The sequence below is a fragment of the Puntigrus tetrazona genome, chromosome 7 (assembly GCF_018831695.1).
Source record: "Puntigrus tetrazona isolate hp1 chromosome 7, ASM1883169v1, whole genome shotgun sequence".
Classification (NCBI taxonomy): Eukaryota; Metazoa; Chordata; class Actinopteri; order Cypriniformes; family Cyprinidae; genus Puntigrus; species Puntigrus tetrazona.
This window is the reverse complement of record NC_056705.1, coordinates 27,257,658-27,282,604: the sequence shown is the minus strand read 5'-3', so window position 1 is coordinate 27,282,604 and position 24,947 is coordinate 27,257,658. Positions and strand designations below refer to the sequence as shown.

General features: G+C 39.4%; 3 protein-coding genes across 6 annotated transcripts; 1 reads left to right on the top strand and 2 right to left on the bottom strand.

The window, feature by feature from the left end:
* Window positions 1–1,709: 1,709 nt before the first annotated feature.
* On the top strand, window positions 1,710–6,498 carry traf6 (TNF receptor-associated factor 6). 2 transcript variants are annotated; one of them, XM_043245546.1, is made up of 7 exons: window positions 1,710–1,846; window positions 2,489–2,787; window positions 3,346–3,496; window positions 4,155–4,313; window positions 4,568–4,639; window positions 4,758–4,835; window positions 5,230–6,498. In XM_043245546.1, exons 2-7 carry the CDS (start codon window positions 2,489–2,491, stop codon window positions 6,097–6,099), a joined length of 1,629 nt encoding a protein of 542 aa, XP_043101481.1. In that variant the 5' UTR covers window positions 1,710–1,846; the 3' UTR covers window positions 6,100–6,498. The 2 variants fall into 2 exon arrangements, with proteins under 2 accessions (XP_043101481.1, XP_043101480.1); XM_043245545.1 differs by having other exon boundaries at window positions 1,747–1,851; window positions 5,230–6,497.
* On the bottom strand, window positions 6,483–10,851 carry LOC122349494 (proline-rich protein 5-like). 3 transcript variants are annotated; one of them, XM_043245555.1, is made up of 10 exons: window positions 10,398–10,851; window positions 9,556–9,622; window positions 9,354–9,434; window positions 9,228–9,276; window positions 9,084–9,141; window positions 8,917–9,008; window positions 8,551–8,667; window positions 8,029–8,169; window positions 7,853–7,952; window positions 6,483–7,423 (listed from the first exon to the last, which is right to left on the bottom strand). In XM_043245555.1, exons 1-10 carry the CDS (start codon window positions 10,408–10,410, stop codon window positions 7,179–7,181), a joined length of 963 nt encoding a protein of 320 aa, XP_043101490.1. In that variant the 5' UTR covers window positions 10,411–10,851; the 3' UTR covers window positions 6,483–7,178. The 3 variants fall into 3 exon arrangements, with proteins under 3 accessions (XP_043101490.1, XP_043101491.1, XP_043101492.1); XM_043245557.1 differs by having other exon boundaries at window positions 7,391–7,423; window positions 8,033–8,169; XM_043245556.1 differs by lacking the exon at window positions 8,551–8,667.
* On the bottom strand, window positions 10,849–24,493 carry trpm5 (transient receptor potential cation channel, subfamily M, member 5). The gene is made up of 26 exons (XM_043245518.1): window positions 24,415–24,493; window positions 22,737–22,804; window positions 22,512–22,662; window positions 22,224–22,404; window positions 21,980–22,146; window positions 21,310–21,487; window positions 21,143–21,207; window positions 20,870–21,055; window positions 20,666–20,762; window positions 20,410–20,528; window positions 19,996–20,325; window positions 19,777–19,920; window positions 17,727–17,850; window positions 16,783–16,928; window positions 16,597–16,709; window positions 16,407–16,505; window positions 16,063–16,324; window positions 14,756–14,874; window positions 14,545–14,677; window positions 14,271–14,445; window positions 13,258–13,426; window positions 12,466–12,644; window positions 12,112–12,244; window positions 11,906–11,978; window positions 11,733–11,823; window positions 10,849–11,622 (listed from the first exon to the last, which is right to left on the bottom strand). The coding sequence occupies exons 1-26, from the start codon at window positions 24,439–24,441 to the stop codon at window positions 11,513–11,515; spliced, it is 3,639 nt and encodes a 1,212-aa protein (XP_043101453.1). The 5' UTR covers window positions 24,442–24,493; the 3' UTR covers window positions 10,849–11,512.
* Window positions 24,494–24,947: the final 454 nt, after the last annotated feature.

Below are 24,947 nucleotides of genomic sequence, written 5' to 3'. Positions count from 1 at the left end.
GGGCTGTGATCGGGCTACAAACAGACTGGCAAAAATGTACTTACAAGCCAATGCTCAGCAATCAAAGGAGCCTCTGAGAAAAAAAAAATAGCGCTGACATCAGTCGTAATATCTTTGCTCGGGAATGGTGTTTGCTTATCGCGGCGTATTTTCCTCTCAGAGTTGAAGACAGGGCTCGCATGAATTAATAAATATCTCTGAAACAACCATACGCATAACAATGGTAAATTGCGTAAAGCTTTCTAGTAATAAATAAATAAAGGCATCAAGTAAAACTTGTAAACAGAAACATGTAAAAATGCATTGGCCGCTAACTTTTCACAGCAAGCTATATTTAAAATGATCAGATAACTAGAAAGCCAGAACAGACACTTCACCAAATTCTCAGCCAGTCCACCTTTTCTGAACTGTGCGTCACACGTCTGAGACGAACGAGAGTCCTTCCTCACTGGCAGGAGTGACTGCATGATCTCAGGCCTGGGTGTTTCTTCAGCCCTGTGTAGTTTAAGCAAATAAAGGCACTTAAAACACACTTTTCACACTCCCACAAACAAAGCCGAACATGGTGGGCATCCAGCATACATCAATCCAAGTTATGAACATTTCTACCACAGTCTAATTTTTTTTTTTTTTTTATGGCTCGAATTAGTGGGTGGCATCTTCCTGATCGAAAAAAATAAAGACAAAAAGCATCTCCTCTGTAAAACCACTATCCCCACTTAACATCCCCTTTGGATTATTGGATTATTAATTTTGTGTATTACTTAAAACTTATCATGCACATAAAATGTAAAAATCGTCTAGTTATGTTAATTCACGAACTAAATAATGACGATTGACCAATCAGAAGTCGGTACTATAACAAGCACAAACTCTGAGCTAAAAAAGAATCGACTGATTCAGTGATTGAACCGTCCATTTAGATGAACTGACTCTCTGTGTCCAGTGAGTGTAGCCTGCTATCCAGCCTCCCTAAATAGTATTCAAAACCACTACTATCACATAGCATTTAAGATGGCTAGTATGCACATTGGGACGCAGGCATTTGTTTCGTTTTTTATTGAATCGGCCGTTCTGAATGAATCGTTTGATTTGAATGATTCATTAGATAATTTATTAAAACAGGTACTTCCTCCCACCTACTGCCGGTTTTGTTGCCATTAATTTATCCACGGCAGACCTAAACCAGCCAAAAGCACATTCAGTAAAATATTCTTTATTTATCAATATTGCCCATAATTACTTCATTTCGGGCCCCAGAAGAAAAAAAACCGTCCAAATAATAGCTAAACAACAAAACGTTTAATACGTAATTTTTATAAAAATGTAAAAATGAGACATATTTTGCACCCCACACACATACACAAATACATATACATGTATGTACAAACAAACACACACACACACACACACACACACACACACACACACACACACATTATCTAGGAAGCATTATCTAGGAAGCAATCTAGGAAGCAATCTTCTAGACAGCATTGGTTGTCATTACTTGTTACACTGCTTAGTAACTGTGACAAATTTTCTACTTTTCTGTCACGTGAAATCGTTTTGCCTGATCCTTTCAAATCAGAGGCCACCGCGCCATCTTGTGGACGACATCGTTCAGTATCGCGGCAAAACCCGGTCTCAAACGCGCCTTGTGCTCTGACCGAAGCAGCGCCGATCTGAGAGCAGCGGACTCATCGGGCGCACGGCGAATCTCGCGAGGACTCGGCTGTGAGAACTGATCTGGGGTCAGAGTAAGCAGGGGAATTTGAGCCAGTGACGTCGAGCCAACGCTGATGTTTGGATACAGGAAGCTTGTAGTAGACAGCGAGGCCGGACCGAGGTAAGGTATGTAAATTAAACCGATTACAAACAATGCTCATCTGCAATCGAATCGTGTGTTATATACCACAATGTTCGCGATCCTAGAGCAACGATGCCAGATTGAAAAGTTCGTTTCTATGGGCTACGTCAGGAAAGTTGCTGATGTAACGTTAGCCGTCGGTCGTGACTTCTGATTTCGCGTTTTAACTCACTTTAACCATGGATTTAGTTCAGGATTTACATTTGAATAAAGTTTGACCTCGTGAATTGTGTAGATATACGTTCACGCCGTGTGATACGGGTATTTTGGGCTACGATAAAGGTAACTTTCCCGTTGTTGAGCGAGAGAAGTTTGTTCAGCCTCAGTTCAGCCTCGCCCCGCCCAGCAGACCTGCGCGTGGGGAAACAGCAGCCTGCAGATCAATCCATCATTAGGCCCGTGCTTTTTCATCCTATTCCTTTTCACTTTGCATTTAATATTTAATATATTTAACAAGACGGCTAACGGATGTCTGAAAACCTAGAGGTCAGTTTCTCAGGGGCAGCCAGGTCATATGAGGAGCAGCGTGGGTTGGTTTGTCGCTGCTGCTGTACGTGGTGTATGTATGTTGTGATCGTGTGCTATTTTCTCATCAGCATAACGCTCTTGATGTCAATACAGATGGCGTGCAGTGACATGGAGAAGCTCAGCCTTGATGAGCCCTACTGTGACGGCGAACTCTCCGGTTGTGCGGCAGCCATGGAGAAAGAAAGGGAGTCCTATCTGAGCCCGACGGAGAACCCCTCCACCATCAGCGTCTCCGCTAGTATCCCTCCGGACCAGCAAGGCTATGACGTGGAGTTTGACCCTCCGCTGGAGAGCAAGTATGAGTGCCCCATCTGTCTGATGGGTCTTCGCTCGGCAGTCCAGACTCCATGCGGACATAGATTCTGTAACTCATGCATCAAGAAGTCCATCAGGTAACTTTTCAGTGTAACTTTCAAAATTCTGCCTGTGCTTAACCCTTCTGTGTCAAATTAGAAACTTGCCATTCAAAGGCTGAACTGTCGCCGTAATCAAAACAAGCTGTACGCAGTCTTATATTCCTTCTATATTTTTATATGTAGTATAGACATTAGTAAAGGGACTTTTAGTATAATAACAAAAATGCCTTCAGGTTTTGGTTTGAAACCTTATAAATGCTTAAATTAAATAAAAGATTAATATATTATTAGTAATGTTTTTAAGGACTGAAGAAATGTAGGTTTACTTGATTATACATCATTTTTTAAAGTCATTCAAATAAAAAAAAGATTTTATTTATTTACAGTTCATCTCTGTTTATATGTACATTTTAAAAATAATTTAAAATTTTTTTTTCTGTTTTTCCTTGGTTATATATTATGATGACGATGATAATAATAGTTTTGTTAATTACATATATTTGTCTAAAGGTGCAATAAATTGCTCCGTTTTGTAAAAAAAAAAAAAAAAAAAAGAATCAAACTATTTATATATAACATTCTATTTCCTGGCAGGGACACAGGGCAGAAATGCCCAGTTGACAACGAGGTGCTGCTTGAGGAACAGCTCTTCCCTGATAACTTTGCCAAACGAGAGATTCTCTCACTTACTGTCCGGTGTCCTAATGTCGGATGCAGTGATAAAATGGAATTGCGCCAGCTGGAGGTAAATTTAAAGGTTTAGTGTGGTGAAAGTATTTAAAAATACATATTATTTGTTATTATGGTAACTTGCAGGCAGCACATTCAATGCAGCTTTTTTTTTTATTGATCAGAAAGTCTTCAGCAAGAACCGCCGTACCATCTTATGATGCCAAATGGCTTTTTAAAACAAACTTACCTTTTAAAGGGGTCGAGAGCTAAGAATCCAACCCTGATCGAACACACCTGATCCAGCTAATCAAGGTCTTTACGTATGCTGTAAACTGTTAACCGATAGCATTTATTTCCAAGTCACACCTATTCAAACAGCTTTCTGATGAGAAGGGTCATGAACGGGACAGAAAAGAACTATTTAGAAACCGTATGATTTTCTATATAAAAATGTGCTAACTTTACCTCATGACCTCAGAGAAAAGTGCAAAATAAACAGCAGGGGTGGTTCATGACCCCTTTAAGAATATTTTGAAAAACATGGCCCTAGGTTCTTAAATATAGATCGTATGGGACCCAAGATATAATTAAACTTAAAATCTTGTTAATTAAAACAGGCGACGCCTCAAGACCTTTCAAGAATGCCAAACTCATTACTGTGGAGTCATGAACAGGCTTGCTAAATCACGCTTGTCGTGTTTAATTGTGTTGTTATGTGCTCTCTTCCTCAGAAACACTTGTCTCAGTGTAAGTTTGCCACAGTGCAGTGCCCTCAGTGCCTGGAATCTGTTCGTAAGAGCCATCTGGATGAACACAAGAGCGAGCAGTGTTTACAGCGGCTTATGACCTGCCCTGACTGTGCTGGGAGCTTTGTGTATGCTAACAAACAGGTGAAAACCTTTCCACTTCCCGTTCACCTACAAGATGTATAACATTTGGGTTCAATTTGGTTGAAGTGGTTGGTTTTGAAAGATTCTATTATACTGTATAAAATATTTGCGTGTTATTTTATTATAGTGACTTTTCCGTTTAGTTTTCTAACATTTCAGTCTTATTTTAGTCAACATGGAACATTTCAATAGTTTTAACGGTCAGTAATGCTGTCTAGCATTAGGGTCTAAAACATTTGCTTTCTTTTGTGTAGATTCATGAACAGATTTGTCCTTTCGCCAACACAGTGTGTGAATATTGTGAAATGGAGCTTATTCGGGATCAGGTTTGTCAGATGATTTGTCACTAATGTGCACATTACATGAGTCGCAGCAGCAATTTATTCTGTTTGATGCTTCAAATTATTCATTGAAACTGAATGAATCTGTTCTTCTTGGTTTCAGTTGGCATTGCACTGTGACACCGACTGTCTGAAAGCCCCTGTAGCCTGTACTTTCAGCGCTTTTGGATGCCATGTAAAGGTGTGCTATGAGATTCCTGTTGCATAACATTCCAAAGAAACATGCCTTTCTTTTTTTTTCTTTTTGAATAAAGTGAATTCTGGAGACAGTAAGACTTATTTTGTAAGGAACAAATACTTGTGTTCAACAAGGATGCGTTAAATTAAACAAAAGTGATGGCAAAGACAGAAAAGTTTGAATAAATGCTGTTCTTTCGAGTTTTATATTCATTCGAAAAAAATTATTTTTAAATATTAAAGCAGTGCAATTGTTTAACAACTTAATAAACACTTTTTTTTATTTTAATAGTATTTTAATCACACAAATGCAGCCTTGTAGGACTTGTTTTAAAACCTCTCACTTGAATCTCTGAATGGCAGAACATAACACAGATATTTCTTTGGAAATATTACAGATGCCAAGAAATGAACTGGCCCAGCACATGCAGGAATTTACACAGATGCACATGCGTTGCATGGCTGAGTTTCTGCGCAGCCAGACTTTCAATAGCTGCCCGGTGTCCTCGGTTGCCACCCACTCTCCCTCAGATGAACGTGGGGCCACTGCCCGGGCCCCAGATTCTTGCCAGTGCAGACAGGAGCTGATGAACCTGCGTGAGACGGTCTTGGAGCTGGAGGGTCGGCTGGTCCGTCAAGATCAACAGATCCGCGAGCTCTGCATCCACAACGAGACACAGAAAAAACAGGTCATGGAGCTACGCCATAAGCAGAGCTCCCTGGAGGAGGCCACCCGAGAGCTGGAAGCCCAGCAGTATCAAGGCATCTACGTGTGGCGCTTGGAGAACTTCTCACTCCACCTGCGCAACCAAGAAGCCGGTCAGCCTATAGTTCTCCATAGCCCGCCTTTCTACACGGGCCGGCCGGGGTACAAACTGTGCCTGCGACTGCATCTGCAAACTCCCAGCGCCCCTCGCTGCTCCAACTACATCTCGCTTTTCGTGCACACTATGCAGGGTGAGTTCGACAGCCAGCTCTCCTGGCCCCTGCAGGGCACCATCCGGCTGGCGGTGTTGGACCAGGTCGAGGGGCAGCATCACGTGGAAGTGATGGAGACCAAGCCGGACCTGCAGGCCTTCCAGCGGCCCACTGTGCAGCGCAACCCCAAGGGTTTCGGCTACGTCACCTTTCTGCACCTACAGTCTTTGCGGCAGCGAGGGTTTGTGAAAGACGACGTGCTGCTGGTGCGCTGCGAGGTCACGCCGCGATTCGACGCTAGCCTCAGGAGGGAAGGGGTCCAACCTCGGGGGTCCGAACCATCACTTTGAGTTCTTGCATCGCTCCTGCACTCTTAAGTTCTCATAGACACTTTGCTGAAATGAACATGTGGCAAAACTCGAACTTTTTTTTTTTTTTTTTTGACTCTTTGGGATACACCAGCCTTAGTAATGATGGTTTTACAAAGTTTCGTAACCAGTATGTCTGTTGTGAAGTGTTTTATATACAAATGTTGTTTCTCAAAAACCTTTTAATCGGTGCAATTAATAGACAAACCTACTCATGATTAGCCTTCGAAAATTCACTGAATGTCCTGTCAACCAAGCTAGGGAGTGTAAAACTATAGTTTTAATGGTGCTGCTTGTGCAAAGTGTTAGCTTTCACCGATGCTTTTTACAATACTACATTCGACTGCTCATTTTTGCTGCCTATTCTGCCTACTCAACAGTATGAAAAAAAAAAATGTTGCCTTTCATTTTTTTTATATCACAAAATACGTACTTATTTTTCATTTATTTGATCAGATCTGACAATTTTTAGCTTTTAGTACAAAGCAGCACTATTTACTGTGATTATACCAAATGTGCATTGTCTTAAGGTGCGGTTACGTCTTTAAAGTGTTAGCGACGCAAGCGCAGCTCACAAAGAAAAACCAGACAACTAATGGAGTGAATTTAACTGGGTAAATTTTTCGCCTCTTTACGAAACTCACAGTCACTTGGATAACAGTTACTGGATTTTACACAAGAAAATTTGCCAGTAAATGTGATCGCACCTTAATGCAGACGATTGTCTTGACAAAGCTGCTTTCCATTTCTGAAAGGTGCAGTACATAACAAGCTTAGCCTATAAACGTACATTTTTTTTTTTTTTTCCAATATTGCTAATGTGTTCATGCTTCACCGAAAAAGACTTTGACATGTACGAATACCTTTCCTTTAATCAGAGGGGCTAATATATGCAAGTTAATCTGATAATTGTATTGACACTGGAAATCTGACAATACTTTATTTCATGTTTTTTTTTTATATTGCAATATAATATTCTGATGTATGTCTTTATAAATTATTGAAGGTCACACAGTTTCTGTATTTCTTTCGCACTCTTACAGATGCTAACATGGCGTGTTTTATTCAGATCCAGTTCCGGTGCTGTCATCCATCCCGGAGTAGACCTGACTAGTAACAGCGAGCAGCTGAATGTCAGAATGAGCATTTGTCACGCTGTGGCGGCGTAGGTTTCCCACTCTTTCGAGGTACATCTCCCCTTCATGTTCTACTACAGGGGACAGCAGAGAGCCTTCAGAGATGTGATGAGTAATCCTTATCTCAGGATGACTCACTTGTGCTCTTGTGGTCCTTTGTTCAGTGCAACCTACAAGATTGTGAGATTTGTCACAGATTTGTAGCCAAAGTTAAAGGGGCTGCAAACTTTACGACGTCCCAATCCCGCAGAACTTCATTGCATGGAACTCAAAAAGGTTGATTTAAAAAAAGAAAGCGCAAGACAGTTTTTTTTTCATGTATTAAGTCAATTTTTAACCTACATGGGGCAACTTTTTTCAGCAGTGCTGCTTGGGCACTTTACCACTGAACAGGTAACAAATTTTATATATAATAAGTATAATATCATCAACCTCGGTCTTCCAAGTCATGTGAATTCAGAAAAAAACGGGAGTGTATTTTTGGGTGAAATGACACTGTTGTTTTGTGGTTGGGATTGTGAAATCATGTTGAGGTGGCAACAGAATAACTTTGATTTAAGTTAGATTAGACAATAATGAATTAGTGTGGCTTTTCCTACTTGTGTGTCTGCAGTTCCATAAGTAGGGTTCGACCGCTAGCGCCAGAAGACTCTCAAGTTGGCAATATTGCTTTGAGGGACCTCTGGATTCCTGAATCCCCTGCACAGACAAGAACATCCGTGAACAACAGAGACGCGTAAACGGATTCGGCGTGGGTTCGTGGGTTAACGTTCACCTGCAGCACAAGAAGCATTTGTGTGATGGATGCTGGGATGAGAGACCGATTCTTGCAGAGCAGGTCGCCCAGCGAGAGCTTCAATAGGACCAGATCCCTAAAACCGAGAAGAGCCATCTGTCTGACTGTCAACTCCTGCCCCTGCGTGTAGAAATATTCATATAAGTTCAGGCAGAATCAAAATATACTACAATTATATCATCCACGCTAGTCCGTGTCTTTTTGCGTTCAAAATTTATATAATAATCGAGTGCACCATCAATTTATTTTCCAAATCATGTTTTTGGCTTGTCCTGAATCACTGCGGTACACCTGTAATAAGTGTTTATACTCGGACTTTTTAGCCTGGTTCAGATAGGTACCGCTGCAGAGTAGCTCGGTATCTGCGTGATTCGTAGACATAAACAGAGAAGTAGCTACAAGATGTACGCAGTTCTGTTTATTAACAGATAGATCGTGAAAACTTACTGCCTGCAGCTTTAACATTGCTGCACAAAAATGAAACACTTGTTCTATACTCCCCTTAGAAGCAGTATTGGTTAGTTTTAGTTCAGAAGCTGCAGAATAATGGCCGCTGTCCATCCGCATTAACAAGCTTGGAAGAGCCAGGATATATAACACAGGAAACTCTGTGTTGGTCTGAAAGAAGAAAGTCACATACACCTACGGTGGCTTCAGGGTGAGTAAAATGGGTCGTTTTAATTTTTTTATTCTTCAGATTTCACAAATTAGAGAAGGAGAAATCATTTTAGGATAGGCTTAGAATGACGCGTGCATCCTCCAGCCTTGCTGTGACATGGGACGTCTCAATTAAGTGCAGACCTCACGTAACTGTTTGAACCTGTTACACTATGTGCTAAGCAATGTCAAGTTTACAAGCAGTTTTACCTGCAGAGGACACAAAATTGCCTGCAACGTGGGCAGAATCTCTGTGAAAAACCTATCCCACACCTGGGCCAAAACAAACAGCTGCCTCTCTCCTAAGAGAAAGAGATCGTGTTAAAGACCTGTTTCAGTGATGGACTCTTAAAACGATGGGCACGAACAGCAGACACCTTCATGCTTCTGAATCTCATCCAAAATGATTGATAGACCTTTGGTCAAAATCTGATTCTGCAGAAAAAAAAACATATGAAGCAACATTAGCGTGTTTTTTCTTTTACCAGTAATGCATTTATTTAGTTGAGACGCTAAAGCACCTGAAAATACTCTTTGATGAAGAAGCCCATATCTGTCCTTAGAAGCCACCTGCATGGATTATAGCAAATAGTAGTCTAAAGTAGTTAATAAACATTTAAAATTTACGGCTGGTTTAGTTCATATACCTGGTATTTTCATTCAAGCAGTACAGTTCATTGGGCTGTAGCTCCTCTGTCTTGAACACCTTTATAACAGCAGCATAAATGCTAAAAAAGGAAGGCATTCATCTCTTTGAATATTAAAGTTGTACTCGAAGGCAACAGAAAAACAAACAAACCTTTACTGGAGGGAAAAAAAGGAAAACCGTCATTTAGACAATGTCTATACTTATTTGTAAGGGCAGTGCTGGGACCCGGCAGGACGGTGTCGGGGGTGAACGGAGCTGAACGGAGGTCTGTTAGAACATAAGAGTTTGATAAATAAGTTTAGGAATGAATTTAAGATATAGAGCTTTTTTATATAACAGCCAACTGCTGTGTCAGTTCACAGCAACCAGGCCATTTCCAGGTTTTTAGAGCTATGTGAAAGCAGACAGGTGGATCTGACACATTATCTACTTCCTGTGGTAAACCAGCTTCCTGTTACTAACTGCCCTGTTCTGTTTACATCTGTTCACTCATTAACCTCAAAACAACACTTTTTATAACTTGTTCTTTTGAGGGTCTAGCACACTGGAAATGATACTGAACGATGTGTCTAAACGGTACTTTGCTTTCAGAAAACTAGTACAATGCAAACGCTCGAAAGAAGTCAGAGCTGTGGCCAAAGGATGCAAGGTTCACCGGTGCCTCGGTGTGAGTCATGTCCTGATCATCTGAGCATGTTCATACTCCACCCACAACTCATACACCTCTCTCTCTCTTTACATATACATAAACTATTATTTGGACTTTATTAAGATATAAATACATTACTAATAATGAATTTTTTTACATATGCATTTGAAACCAAACACACACACGCACAGATTTTCACAGTTTTACTACTGAACTCTTTATTCCCATTCATTGTTGCAACAAACGATATGAATATTACAAAAAACGAGTAAGAAATCATATGTGGTATTGTTGACTTTGCAGCACACATAAATCGATTTATCTCAAACAGCTGAAACCGAAAGAAAACTTTGTTCCAATAGCACAAAGGGACACAGAAAGTGTAATACGTACCAAGCCTGTCCATCACAGTGCAGAAATAAATATATTCTTTATAGTCCTTTTTTTCAGCTTCCTTACGTAATCTAGATCAGACTTTCTGCGTTAGAAAAATCCCTGTGGGTTCGTACGCGGTGAATGAGTCTTCTTTTAGTTCTGGTAATCTTCCTGAAAACAGACTTTGTTAATTTGTGCTCCCTCAAGGCTGATTTTGACGTCCCTTGAGCACACTGGGTAAATCTGCCTAGTCAACTGGTTACTGATTCATTACCTATGGGAACGGTATCGGTCGCTCTTGATAATGAATAATCAGTGTTTTACTGTGTAAACCTGAAATGCGCACTGGAATATACATTTTCAATAAATTGATATTTTTACTCAAAAAGGATGCACTGATCAAAATATTTTTAAATTGCTACGCAGACAATTTTAAATCAGTGTTTTTCTTTTAAACTATTATAATAATGTTTCTGGAAAAACTGCAACAATGAAGACTGGAGTAATAGCTTTGTCTTCACATTAATAAATTACATAAAAAATACATTAATCAACATTTGAAGTGGATCAAAAACCAAAAACCAAAATGCATTCTTATCTTCTTCAAATGTCGACTACTGTATATTAAAAATAAAAATATCTTTTTTTTTTTGCTGTTGTACTGGGGCTTTTTTTCATTGAATAAATGCATCCTTGGTGAGCACAAGAGACTTCTGAATGGTAGTGTGCATATTAGTTTCAGTAGGCTTTCACAATTAATAAATATAAGTAAAGGACTTTGTAGCATACATGCAATGCCTTACAAAGGTAATTCAATCAACAGAGTTAATTTTACTGATACAGTTTGGCCAGGTTGCGATAGAAGGCAAAAAGAAAATTAATATTCTTCTAACTACAAAACAACAACAACTATAATAATAATAATAACAACAACACAATTTCAATTAACTGAAGTGCATTAAATTATAAAATGAGAAAAAAATGCTATTTTTATAGACTTTTTAAATAATAATTATAATTCACAAACATTTGAATGCACAAAGAAATAACTCAAAATCAGAATAACTAAACAAAGTGTCTCTGGTTTTGAGGCCTAGAGTCTCAATTACAATAACCTATACTAAATTACCAGATCACTGATCAATGTAAGGCAGTTTCTTGTCTGCGCCATATCCTGAATGTGCCGATGGCTGCTGTCGCTTGGCTTCCTGTGGATGTGGATTTCGGGAGCTGGCGATGGACCCTGCAAACACACACACACACAGCATAGCGTTACCTCAGGAGAGAACAGGGATAAGGAAGTCAAAAGAAGAGCCATTACGGAAAGCAACGTAATACTAAAGAAAGCCTCACGTGGGGCTTTAGGCGCGTCTCGGTCACACTTCAGAGTACTTTTGTGGAAACACTCCGCAATCCAAGACAGCACCTCTCCGCAATACCTCACCTACAGATGAAGTTTTATTCAAGTCATGAACTTAAGTGACACGTCTCAGTACGTTCGGTCAGCAGCTACTCCTTCACCTCACCTCGGTCTCCACTGTAGACATGCGCTTCTCTTGCTCCTTGAAACCCCCAACCATCCTCAACAAACTCTGCACCCTTTGAAGTGTTACGCACACACACAAAAAAGTCGATTAAAACGGTTATACACACACTCATTCCGCATAGATTCGCTGCAGCCTAAATCCCATCATAAGAAAATGGGTTAATAAGACATGTGAGTGTAACTGACTTAGAGGAAGTGTATCTGAGTCTCTCTGCACTGCTCTCCTTGTGCTCATGCTCCAGTTTAGCCAGGTAGTTCTCCTTCTGCACCGTCTCCCATGTCATCAGCTTCTGGTCCAAACCGGCCGACAGTTCCCTCTCTAACCATGACAAGAAAAGAGGAACCAACGTTTAACCACAGTTTCTTTAAATAATTTCTTTGCTTTTATCCTGTTTAGCCATCATGTCATGTGTTCCTTTCGTGGTCATTTTTGTAACTTAGTTACAAAACGGGTATTCATTGTGAATTATCTGAATAATCTGTACAGGAAATGCACACACACACACACACACACACACACACAGGGTGTGATTTAGTTACCCAGAAGATCCTGCTTGGTTTCTGTAGTTTTGAAGAAGCTGAGAAGAGCTTGAGTGATGTGGCTGATGATGATGAAGGGCGGAGCTAACGCCGGGCGGCTGTGGTATTCAACAATCAGGTTGTAACGCTGAAACTTCCAGAAGATGTCTGCATTCTCCTGCACCACCTGGAAGGTGTAGCTGTGGAGAGAGTTTCATGGCATTTATAGCAAATACATAAATATTTACAGTGGTACATTTACAACACCTGACAGAAAATATTGACCTTTTTGCCTCTAAAACAAGATTTCATTTCATAATATTCATGAAACATGCAGATGGTTGCACTGAGCACAACAAATGAACAACATATGAAGTGAGTCATAACGTTTTTTATCCACTTTTATCTTTAAAATTTGGCTTAATGTCTCTGGAATAATGTCAATATGCTTCCTGTGAACTTCAGCACTAATGTTATCCCATGCTTTCTGCAACTCAAGCCAAAGGATTTCCAACTCTCCCCAAATTTGCTCGCTGGGGTTGATGTGCGGACTTTTAGGGACCAGTCCATCATTTTCAATGTTCTTGCAGGTTCCTTTGATTGCAGGTAGTTCTGGCAAATCGTTTGTTTTATGGGTATGGTAATGGACAATTCAACAAAAAAACAACTGAAACCTGTTAAACATGTCCAGTGTTTTAACAAATTTGTCTACACACACACAAACACCTAACCTATAAATGCAAATACATGTGAAACTGCAGTTACTACTTTAAAATATCCTCAAAAGTTTCTTAATATTAGCCAGACTCTGACCTGAACATGGCAATAAGAAGGTTGAGCAGCAGTACGTTTGTGACCAACAAATAGATGACGAGCAGCAGAATGACCAGCCAGTTGGCGTAGATGTTTGGGCAGGGTGGCAGAGTGCCTGAGATGATCTCCTGCACATCAGTGGTGCAGTTATCATCTGGCATTTTCGCCGCTGTGAAGATACATGGACAAATACAGTCAAGAATAAACTGCAACAGCGCCACCTAGTGTTCAAGTGTGACTCAACACAAACAGATACTGACTAGAGTAGACCCACTGAGAGCAAAAAAAAACCTTGACATTCTAGGTCAAGACTGAATCTAGGTCAAATAACTCAACAAATGCATGTGTGTGTGTATGTGTGTGTGTGTGTGTGTGTGTGTGTGTGTGTGTGTGTGTGTGTGTGTGTGTAAGAAATATTGCCATGGCAACTACAAACAAACAAATAGGTTTAAGCTAAAATTTTGTTTAAAAGTTTAAACATTTAACATGTAATTTTTTTAAAATACATTTAAATTGATTTAATTTTTGTTAAATAAAACAAAGTCATATTATAAAATAATATTAAACAATATAATGTAGATAAAATAAAAAACAGTATTAAAATATAAAAGATATGTATAATAAAATATTACAATTAAATTAAAACAGAAAACACAAAAAATAAAAACTAATTCAAAATATTAATAATAATATTTTATATAAATTATCTATATAGTCAAACCAAAAAGTATTCAGACACCAGATTTTTTTTCTGTTTTTACTAGTGGGGGCAGGACACTGTATTCATTTATGCAAGTGAGGATATAAAAATAAAGTAAACTATGACATATTATACCCAAATATTCTTCATTCAGTGGACTACTTAACTGAGTACTTAAACAGCTGACAGTTATTCAACCTAATTCATAAAATGCCTTCTATCAAAGTTCTTTTTATATTTTATTACCATTTTCTAAACTATAGCGAAGAAAAATGATAATATGAGAAATTTTAGTTCGACATTGGCAGTGTACCATCTATTTCCTCCAGAGGAATCTGTCCAAATATATGCAGGTAAGGGCGGTACAGCGCTCTGCGGAAGACCCAGTCAATACGAGGGTCATTGGGGTGCAGAAGGGCTTGTGTCGTCACTCCATAGGCTATCAGCCACACGCTCAGGAAGAACAAGAAGAAGAACACATCTTTGATCTGTAAAAAAACATAATGAACGGTTAGGAGGTTAAATTGACGTTTTCTCTGACTATGATTAATGACATTATAATGTTAAATGAGATGGTCATGTTTTACCATTCTCTCCACAATAATGATTTTAGGCCCGAGTTGCTTGTGGATGGCAAAAATGTGAATTAGTCTTAAGGTGAAAACCATGAAGTCCAAAGCTAGTACAGTGCGGCCGGCCTCATATGTGCTTGTGGCCATCCTTGAGAAAACAAACGATTCACATTAAGCGCATTGTTAATTTAATGCGACCCAAAAGCACTATATGTGATCGTAATACCTGCATGACAATCCCACCACGAAGAGAGAGATGGCCACCATGTCACATTTGTTCCAGTTATCCTCTACATATAGCTTCATCTTTTTAAAAATACTCATGTCCTCATCCGTGAAGAAACTCTGTGGATCAGAGGGTTTTAAAAAATTATTGCATACACCGCATTGCAATAAAACTGCACTGTGCAGTTCATGGGAATAACAAAATAATTTCCCCCAATAACATCCAGAAAGTCTCAAAAATGAATTTGCTGTTTGAAATGCTTAATGTTATTCCTCCACCAGCCTTGATCAACCTGTTCTGTACCATCTGCCCCCATCTCATCTGTAACTGTCTGGTATCGCATATTTTTTTTCAACACACATGAAGCCACACCTCTGCACATCACAGTCACCTGTCAGAAAGAATCATTGGCTACCTTCTACCCCAGCCATCTAATGTGTCAGAGTCCAGGGAAAGGAGATCATAAATAAGTGCATAAACCCTGATTAGCACATATTTGAATCTCTACCCTCAAAAGAATCCCATCAAAACAAACTTTGATGTCACTCTTATGAATAACTTCCCCCGAACTAGATGTGTTCCTTAACCCTTCTCCCATTTTTGCCGGCACTGTTTGTTCAGCTGCTTGGGCACACTGGCCACTTCACTGCTATACTGCATTTATACTTGTTATTTTAGATGAACCCTACGCTCCACCCTGCTCCGTGTGTGTTAATGACTTGTATTGTGTATTGTATATTGTCTGTATTTTCCTGTACTGTATTGTACTGTATTATAGATGGCATGTTACATTGTGCTGCGTTAAATGACAAATCGGCTGTGCTCTGTTGCATTGTATTTTACTGTATTTTTGTAATCCTTCTGAAAGGCAATTTCTAATGTTCTAATGTCTATGTTAATACAAAATATTTTGAAAAGTATACTGTCTGTATCAAAATGTCAATGGTTAACTATCAGAAAATGAAATAAGGTAATATTAAAATGTAAAATTTATTTTAAATGTACCTCCTTAAATTCGCATTACATCAGTGTTATTTTAGTATTATTTATTAAATTATTATTTTAATATTTTTTCCTGCACTTCTGTGTAGCTTTTACTAATTGTACTAAAGTACTAAGGCATATTTTGAAATTAAATGTAACATTTTTATATACTTTTTTTGTTTCAGTTAGTTGCCATGAAAACACTTCTAATTTTTCATCTAAAGGCCAATTCATACCAATTCATAAATAAAATCATATCTACCATATCTCTGCTCAAAGTCATTTCAGCAGAGATCCACAAGATCACTGACATTCAGCCTTACCTGACGGATCTCCTCCAGCACCAGGGTAAAGACCCAGAAGTAGAGGATAATTTCAGCTGCAGACGGGCCATGCGGCGGTGGGGGCCTGAAGTCCAGAAGGAGCACGTAACTGAACAGAATGAGGAAGGCAAAGTACATGATGACGTTCCCCATGAACACAGTGACGGGAGCGCACCAGAAACGATTCCACTTCTGCAGCATCACATAAATGAAAGTTGCATTGCAGTTCTGCGCTGCAGAATCACTGCCACCATCAGGAGAACTAAGAAAAACAAAACAGAGGTCTTCAAAAAGAGCTTTCAACTTCACTGTAGTTTTTTTTCCGTTATGAAACAGAGACTTACACTGGGTCCTCGTCTGTGAGTAACAAGGCCTGCTCTGTTTCCAAACTGTCCAGCTCAGCAAACGGCTCTCCTTCACCTTTGTTCACTTTTTCCTCTGCACTGTGACACATACACGCACATATTGACGCATAAGGACTCAATAATCAGTTTAAATGTCACACACAGAATTCATTATGACAAATAGCCCCACTTAAACTTGACGAGGTTGGTCCAAACGAGGGGAGGCATGAAGAACGTGAGCACGAGTCTAGAGATGGAAGTGTCTGTCCTCATGGCTCCCCACCAGACTTTGGTCAGCAGGGCCTGTGAAAGGGAATCCTTATAGATATGCTTGATCGGTGCCAGGATAATGTAAGAATCGGACATACGCTGTTACCTGGACACCATCGTGAGCAAAAAAGCATTTGGCATCTGCCAAAGTGGCGAGATTCAGGACCGTTGCTTTGCTCCAGCAGCATGTTTTCCTGACCAGGAGCGAATAGGCTCTGTCTTCACTATTTGAATAACACTCGCTGAACAGATCTGTCAAAACAGTGCAGGGATCAGGACAGTTCTATATCAGGGTATTTACACTTAATACAGGCTTAATGAAACATTTCATCCAGAAATGAACATTTTGGGACATTTACTCAACCCAACGGAACTCTTATTTTTTAATTAAAGAGATGGTTCACCCAAAGCTGAAAATTCTGTTATTTTTACTCACCTTCATGCAATTTCAAACCTGTACAATTTTATTCCTTATATGAAACATAAAAAAGATATTTTCCCATACAGTGGAAGTCAATGGTCACCAAAACAGTTTGGTTGCCACCATTCTTCAAAATCTTCTTTTATGTTCTGCAGCCATAATGAAGTCAGACAGGTATGAAACAACATAGGGATGAGTAAATGATGACAGGATTATTTGAGGTGAGCTATGACTCCCGAAGGCTTGCAACACTGAAATGCTTTCCAAAATATTCTTGTATTTAAATAGGACAGACAATTTTTTTTACTATTCAACCATGAGTTAACATTTTTAACAGGTTAAGGCCCCTTTGGGAATGTTTAAAAGTCATTAGCATTATTTCTGACCCTGATATGAACTACAGCGCCAAAGACTTACAATAAAAATAACTGATTATGACAGGATTATTATGACATGTACCTCGACCAAGTCACTAACTTTTATTGCAATTTCTAAAAAAAAATGCCTTGTACCTTAATACTGGATTAGCTACTGGATCAAGTGGTTTAAAGAAATGTAAAGAAAGAAGAAATCTGTTCTCCGCTCTGCTGAGCAAAGAGCCTGTTGCTTGAAGGTGGTGTGATTCTCACCCATAGCAAACTGCTCATATTTGGCATTCTTCATACTGCGAGCAGTCTCTGCTTCAGTAGCGAGATGGGCCATCTCCTTCATTATCTTACAACCCACCAGAGCGGCTGCCACAGCCTCCCGGCCCTAAAAAACACAAACAGCTATAAAAAAAGTACCATAATGCATTGAAAATTGACATGCTCTCTGCTGTCCTCATACTTCATATTTAGACATACACTCCCCTCCAAAAGTAGGACAGTGAAGCCAATTTCTTTATTTTTGCTGTAGACTGAAAACATTTGGGTTTGACATCAAAGGATGAATATCAGACAAGAGATTTGCATGCCAGCTTTTATTTCCATGTATTTATATCTGGATCTGACAAACAACTCAGAAGATAGTATCTTTTGAAGAAGCCATGCAAGCTCAAGCCATGACATTACCTCCAATGTTTCACAGATGAGCTTGAGATCTGTGTTTGGGATGATGAGGAGATTCTTTAGTTCTCCAAACTTTAGCCTTTCTGTCACGTCAGGTTAATCTTTGTCTCATCAGTCCATAAAACTTGGTCCAAGAATTTTTGATGCTCATCTCTGCACTTTTTGGCAAATTCCTTCCTATTCTTCTTGCTAATGAGTGGTTTGCATCTTCTGGTGTAGCCTCAGTACTTGTGATCATGAAGTCTTCTGCAAACAATAGTCTTCTGCTGCTGCTGATCTCACTTACAATTGTTTAGGGTCTTTCCTGACAGCTCTCACAATGTTTCTGTCATCAACTGCTGTTGTTTTTATTGGTCCACCTGTTTGCACCTGTGTAAACCAGTGGCTTCAGGACATTCCAAATAGTTAAAATGGCTATGGCCAATGTGTGTGCAACGGCTCTGATTGATTTCCCTTCTTCTCTCAGCTTCACAAATGCTTGTTGTTCACCCATTGACAGTTCTCTGGTTTTAATGTTAGTTAACATCTTAACAATAAATGCCGTTTTAACAGGCAAAACCCAAATCTGAAACTAAGCGTAGACATTCATGCTAATTATTGTTTGAATAATCATTGTGATAGGACACACCTGGGCAACTAAATTCACCTGTCAGACATATGTTCCAATACTTTTGCTCACATTAAAAATAGGTGGGTTTAAACAAAGGTATTTTCTAAGTTGTTTGTCATATCCAGATGTAAATACATGTAAATCTCTTGTCTGATATACATCTTTTGGTGTCAAACCCAAATGTTTTTAGTCTACAAAAAATACAAATAAAATAAAAAAAGGAATTGACTTCACTGTCCCAGTACTTCTGGAGAGGAGTGTATCTGCATTGGTTTGACCATGCTCTACCTCAAGGTAAACTTTCTAACAATCCTCGATTTGTCGATTATCACACTATTGGTCAAATGAAAGATTTTTTTGATAAAATCTTAGAGCTCCCTGATCCTGCATAGAGAGCAATGCAACTAGTTCCCAGACCCACAAACATAATAAGAACATCCATAAAACCGTCCATGTGACCTCAGTTGCTCAATTTCAATTTTATGAAGCTACTTTTGTGTGCAAAGAAAAATTAATTTATGAAATTATTTAAATATTCATCCCTTCTGTCATTTTTGGTTGAACTATCTCTTTAATTTAAGATTTTCCTATGGGTTATTGATTTTATTTTTTTCTATTATTAAGCAACATATGGTCTATGGTAAACACAACTTGATGATAATTTAACGTTTACAGCAGCACTCCATTGAAAAACAAAGTTAAAACCATTTTAAGCAATTTACAAATTCTAGGCCAAAATTAGCTCTGGGAAGAACATATGATTGTAATAAGCAAGAATTGTAAACCACAAAAATGCAAAAACATAAAAAGTAAATTAATTCAGTAGCCTATTTATTCTTGGCTTATCAGCATTTTTGTTCATGCAAATTGCTCTTTGTTCACCCACACTTCACCCACTAAGGTCATTTGTGATACTCAACAGCAAATGACTGGTAATCAATGGGACTTAGAATTGTGAACATGTAAATGGACTTAGTTTATGAAAATGAGCTCATCACTGATATCGGTTTATTGACTCACCATTGCCCAGAAGTAGTTTGCCATTTCCTGCCTATTTTGCAGGATAGCCCAGAGGAAGAGGTCTCTCCAAGGGTGATCACAGCGACGGTCCATGTCTGGGAGGTTTTTCTGGCTGTGGAAAAGCCGGCCTTTGCCCATTCTCTCCTGCAGTGGACAACATTTTATAGCAGACTGTAACACTGTGGGTTACTTCTAAGTGCATGTTAAAGTCCTACTCACTGCTGGAAGTTTTTGATAGAAACCCCTACAGGTGTCATCAAGAAAGTCTTTGAGGACTTTGGAGACCTCATGGAAGGTGAAACGAGGCCTACGGTCACCAGGTTCAGTGTGAGGGTGTCCTGACATCCGTTTGCCAGCCAAATGAACCTGATGCTTTTTCAGGAGAAGGGTGTGAAGGAGGTTTTTTTCAGAAACAGAACAGTAGAGTTCCTGAAGACGGCCATAAGTTAGGAATTCATTTATGTTCACGCCGTTATCCACAAACAAACGCACAAAGTCAGGCTTGTCATTTATCAATGCCTCCATCATCACCTCCTCCAGGTCCTGTGCCTAAACGTACATAAGGAAATAGTGCATATGAGAATCAAAACAAGTGCTGAAAATTTTAACTCATTTTAAAAAGTCAATTCTCACACTCCATGCCACGTCTCCACTGAAGATCTCACTTTTAGCAATGTCCACCCTATTCCAGGCCACAGCCAGTTTCAGCTCATCCAGGAAGTCTTGTGCTTCCTGACTTTGGCTCTTACAAGCTGAGCCCAGACAAGAACATTTATGAACTCTCTGATATCATTACATAGAAATATGTCACTCCTAAAAGCATTCAAATAAGAGAACGGTATGACTGCCACATATGTTTGCTGGAGTTAGTAGAAAAATGGTTACGCACCTTTAACCAATGCTTTGAGAATTACTGTGTCCAGTTCTGAGTCCTGCTCTGGGTCATGAACTGTCAGCAGGTGACCGTGGTCCAGTATTCTCTGGATCTAATGGACAATATCTTTACATAAATGACTTGTGTCTAAAACAAAAGTATGAATCTTTGCATAAAATCACAGTGTCTAATTATGTTTAAAAAAAGATTTTCCATTACCAGTTTGACCCAGGAAGTGATTTCAGTGCTGTGTAGGCCATGTGTGAAGGTGTTTATCAACATCTCTTGGACTACGTCAGCATCCCAGCATCCTCTGTCCATCAGGGTCACTAAAATGTCGGCAACTCCCCCTGAGCCAGCTAAAATCAGCCAGGGTATTGAATTCTGAATATTCTTGTACATTTTCTATAAGAAAGGATTGAAAGTGGATATTACTATCATGCTACAACAAAAGATTTCATTAGATGTTAAGAGTCAAATGTTAAGAGTGACCTGTAATATCCTTGGCTCTCCATGTACCAGAAGACATAAGACAGGGATTTCTATACTGCCTGTGCCTATCAGAACAATAAAGCCCTTTGAAAATGCATGCACAAGAACATAAAACATTGAGAGATTTACAGAGACATTCAGAGAAGAAAAAAGGAATCTCAACTCACCCCCATATCCCGTGCGCTGCAGAGAGATGTGTTTGAGCATCTTGACTCGCATCTCACCAGTAGCTCCAGGTCTCTGTGGGTCCTCATCCACCAGAATGAAATGAGAATGATTGCAGTCCAAAGAGTACACTGCACCGTGGGGAAGATCCTCAGATGGGTATATCGCTGGATGATCAGGCTAAACAAAATACCAAATAAACAATGTTTAAAGCAGCAGTGCATAACTTTTGGCTTGTCCTGAATCACTACGGTACACCTATAAAAAGTGTTTTTAATATTTTGGACTGCTGCGGGTAGGTACCACTGCGGAGTAGCCCAGGACCTGCGTGATTCGGCATAGATATTGAGATAGAGCTACAAAAGTTATGGACTTTACACAGCTTTAACAACTTATAAACACAATTTTTATTCTTTTTTTAATGTGTTTGTACACATAAATATTTAATGACGTTAGACAGTACAAAAGCCAAAATAATTTTTCCCCTGGCTTAATTAATACAGAAAATAAACTCTGTGACCAACAAACATTCTGCAGCACTCTTGTGTAACGAAAAGTGCACATGCTTTTTCCATGCAACTCAATCATATAATTTGAACATAAATCACATAATTACATAAAAATGTTTCATTTAAGAACACCTTTTAATTCATGTCAGCAAGTAGTCCTCACCCTTGCAGCCAGAAGCAGATCTCTGTTCTGAATCATGTTCCAGGGAGCAATTCCAATGGCCACCACTCTCACCTTCGGGGAAGTGCTCGCTAGCGAGTGGTCCCTTACAGCCTGACCCAGGTTCTTGGTGATGCCAAAACGCAAACCACTAGTGAGGATCCATGCCCCTGTGTGGATCAAGAGACAGGTCAGTAACGCTCAAAAAGAGGTTTTTATTTTTTTTAATGACCCATAAATTACCCACCTGTGCTCCGTGCTGCCTTCACCAGGCCTTTCCTAAGTGTATCCCTCAACCAGGGCTTCATCTGAGCCACTTCATCACCTCCCATCAGTGCCACCACCAGATGAGGAGGGGCCAGGCCCCACTGCTTGGTCAACATCTGGTAGATTTCAGCTGGATCTGTGGAGCTGGTTACCCTGACAAACTGTACAGACAAATAAAAGTCTGTGAATAATGTTCACAAGCTTTTTCCACTCAACAGTGGTGAACTCGACTAAGAAAAAGATTCTGTAAATATCTGTCCTTATGTACCCTGCCTCTGGTTCGACTGACACCAACAAAATCAATATCTCCCAAACGTCCAGCTGCCCATTGTGTTTTTTCGAATCTCTCATTGCCCTTCTCGCCCATTTGAACAACAGACTCTGTAAGCGGGGTGTAACACCGACATCCTGGTAGAGAACTGTGAATATTGACACAAAAGGTCAAGCATTTTGAACGGCATTTAGTGGTAATAAGTGGTGAAATTAGTCTCACCCGTGTTCTTGGGACTCAATCAATAGTTCCCCACATCGCAGACACCTCCGGCCCTGCCGTAACACCCCCTACAGACAGAATTAAAATGCATTTGCATCACAGTCCAGTCAGGTGCAGCCACAGGAGCTGCTGATTTGTTCAGCGAGGCACTTCGGGTAGTTGGAAATGTTTATGTAAAGCAGAAGCGATTTTCATTTTCATTCTTTACAAGCATGCAAACCTGCCCTCCCCTTTTGGTAAAGGCCGAGCCACGCATGAACTGAGAAACTGATGCGCTTTTTACCGACCAAAGGTAGATAAGAGTCAGAAATCCAAAAAAAAGCAAGCAAGCGGAAGGAAAAAAGAACAAGTTAAAGATAAAAAGAAAATACTCTACTACGCAGACTTCAGCTTCATGGAGTCTGAATATATGGAATTATTGCTGCCTTGGAATTATAAGCTTCTATCTGACATTTTTGTGGAGCTATTCACATATTCTTATTCTGTGACATTCTATTTAGATTATGTGATGTTTCTTTTGTAAGCTGTGTACATTTTTGGCCTTTTTTTAGAAAACAAAAGGGGTTCTATCTACACAAGTCTTGAAACCTTGAAGCTCGATATCTCAAAACCGCTCAGAATGCAGACAGAACCTTATAATTGTAAGGCGACAATATGCATTAACACAATATATCACCCATGCAAACTTACATATGCCATTATAAACACAGATAGCAGCCAAAATTGATCATCCACAGAAGCTTTCTAGATTCAATTGACAACTATAGCTTATTTGCATCCTGGTCAACAAGTGATTATGAAGTCAGTTTCCTCATGTGGTTGAAGAGGCACGGGCAGAAACGGCCATAGTAAAAGCAGTCAGGAGCGGAAGCACAAAACATTTCAGGCAGCTGACAACACGTGATTGATGTCATCAGATGTGAACGGGCTTTGATTAATCTCTTTTCAATCAATTAGCTTTGATTCAAATGCTGTCAGGAATATCTTTCAGCCTGTCGGCTTCCTGACGCCTTTTTAAATGCTTTGATCAGTTAACGTGCACAGAGAGCTGTAAAGCTGTAGTTTTGGACTACAAATAAACGATTACGTAAAACGTGGATTAAATAATAATTGATTCTCGAAGGGAGGATTTGATTATTGAAAAAAAGTACCAATGACATCTATGCAAACGTGACTGATGTGTGTGGAGAGGTGCAGGAGCTGCTCGTGATTTGACTAGGGGATGAGATGGGGTGTATGAGAGAGGAGAAAGCCATAGACGGTGCAGCACACGAACACAATCATTTGCATTAAAGGTCACACATAGACATTAGATCCATGAGGAAACAGACCTCTAGTAATTACACTTTATCAATTGATCGTTTTTAATATTTTTCTACAACATCGCTTTATCTCTTCATTTTTTGTTGTTGTTGCTTAAGAAAATCTATTTTCTTGAGGGTCCAGCTGTGCACGTAAACAAACAATAAAAAACTAAATAAAAGTAAAAGGTCCTGAAACCAGTATCTTGATATTCAAGAAGGCTGTAGAGTTATATCAACAGTCGTTTTAAATGCTAAGCTTCACAGAGTAGGCTATAATTCACAAAATGAAAATATTTTCTATGTTAATGTGGCTGCATCTTTACATATGATCTTGAATCTCACGCCATTGTTTTTTGCTAAAAGATCTGACTTACCAGTGGAGTATCCTGATGCCCCAGCATATCTGAATGTTGGCTTTGCTCTTGGGTCCTCTAGGCCACTACGAGCTTGGGCAGCTCTAGAGTGTCACCAGGAAGTGAACCGAAGGGTTTTTGATGACAAAACCACTCCCTAACCAACCACTGCTACCTACGTTCAACCGCTTACCTGCCTGCCTCCACCATAAGCATTCATTACAGTAACAGGGACATATTTTTCCTCTACTAGATTTATACATTTGAAAGTTTGAAGATTTTAAGATACTTAAAATACTTGGAGGTCTTTTTACAAGCACATCATACATTGCCAGGTGACTAATTGCTAAATATACAGTTTATCTGTATTAAGTTTTGTGAAATGTTATGTTTAGATATGCAAATAAAGCATTATAAATAAAAGTCCATAATAGAATCTGAGCACTTTTTGTTGATGATCTCTCTCTCTCTCTCTCTCTCTCTCTCTCTCTCTCTCTCTCTCTCTATATATATATATATATATATATATATATATATATATATATATATATATA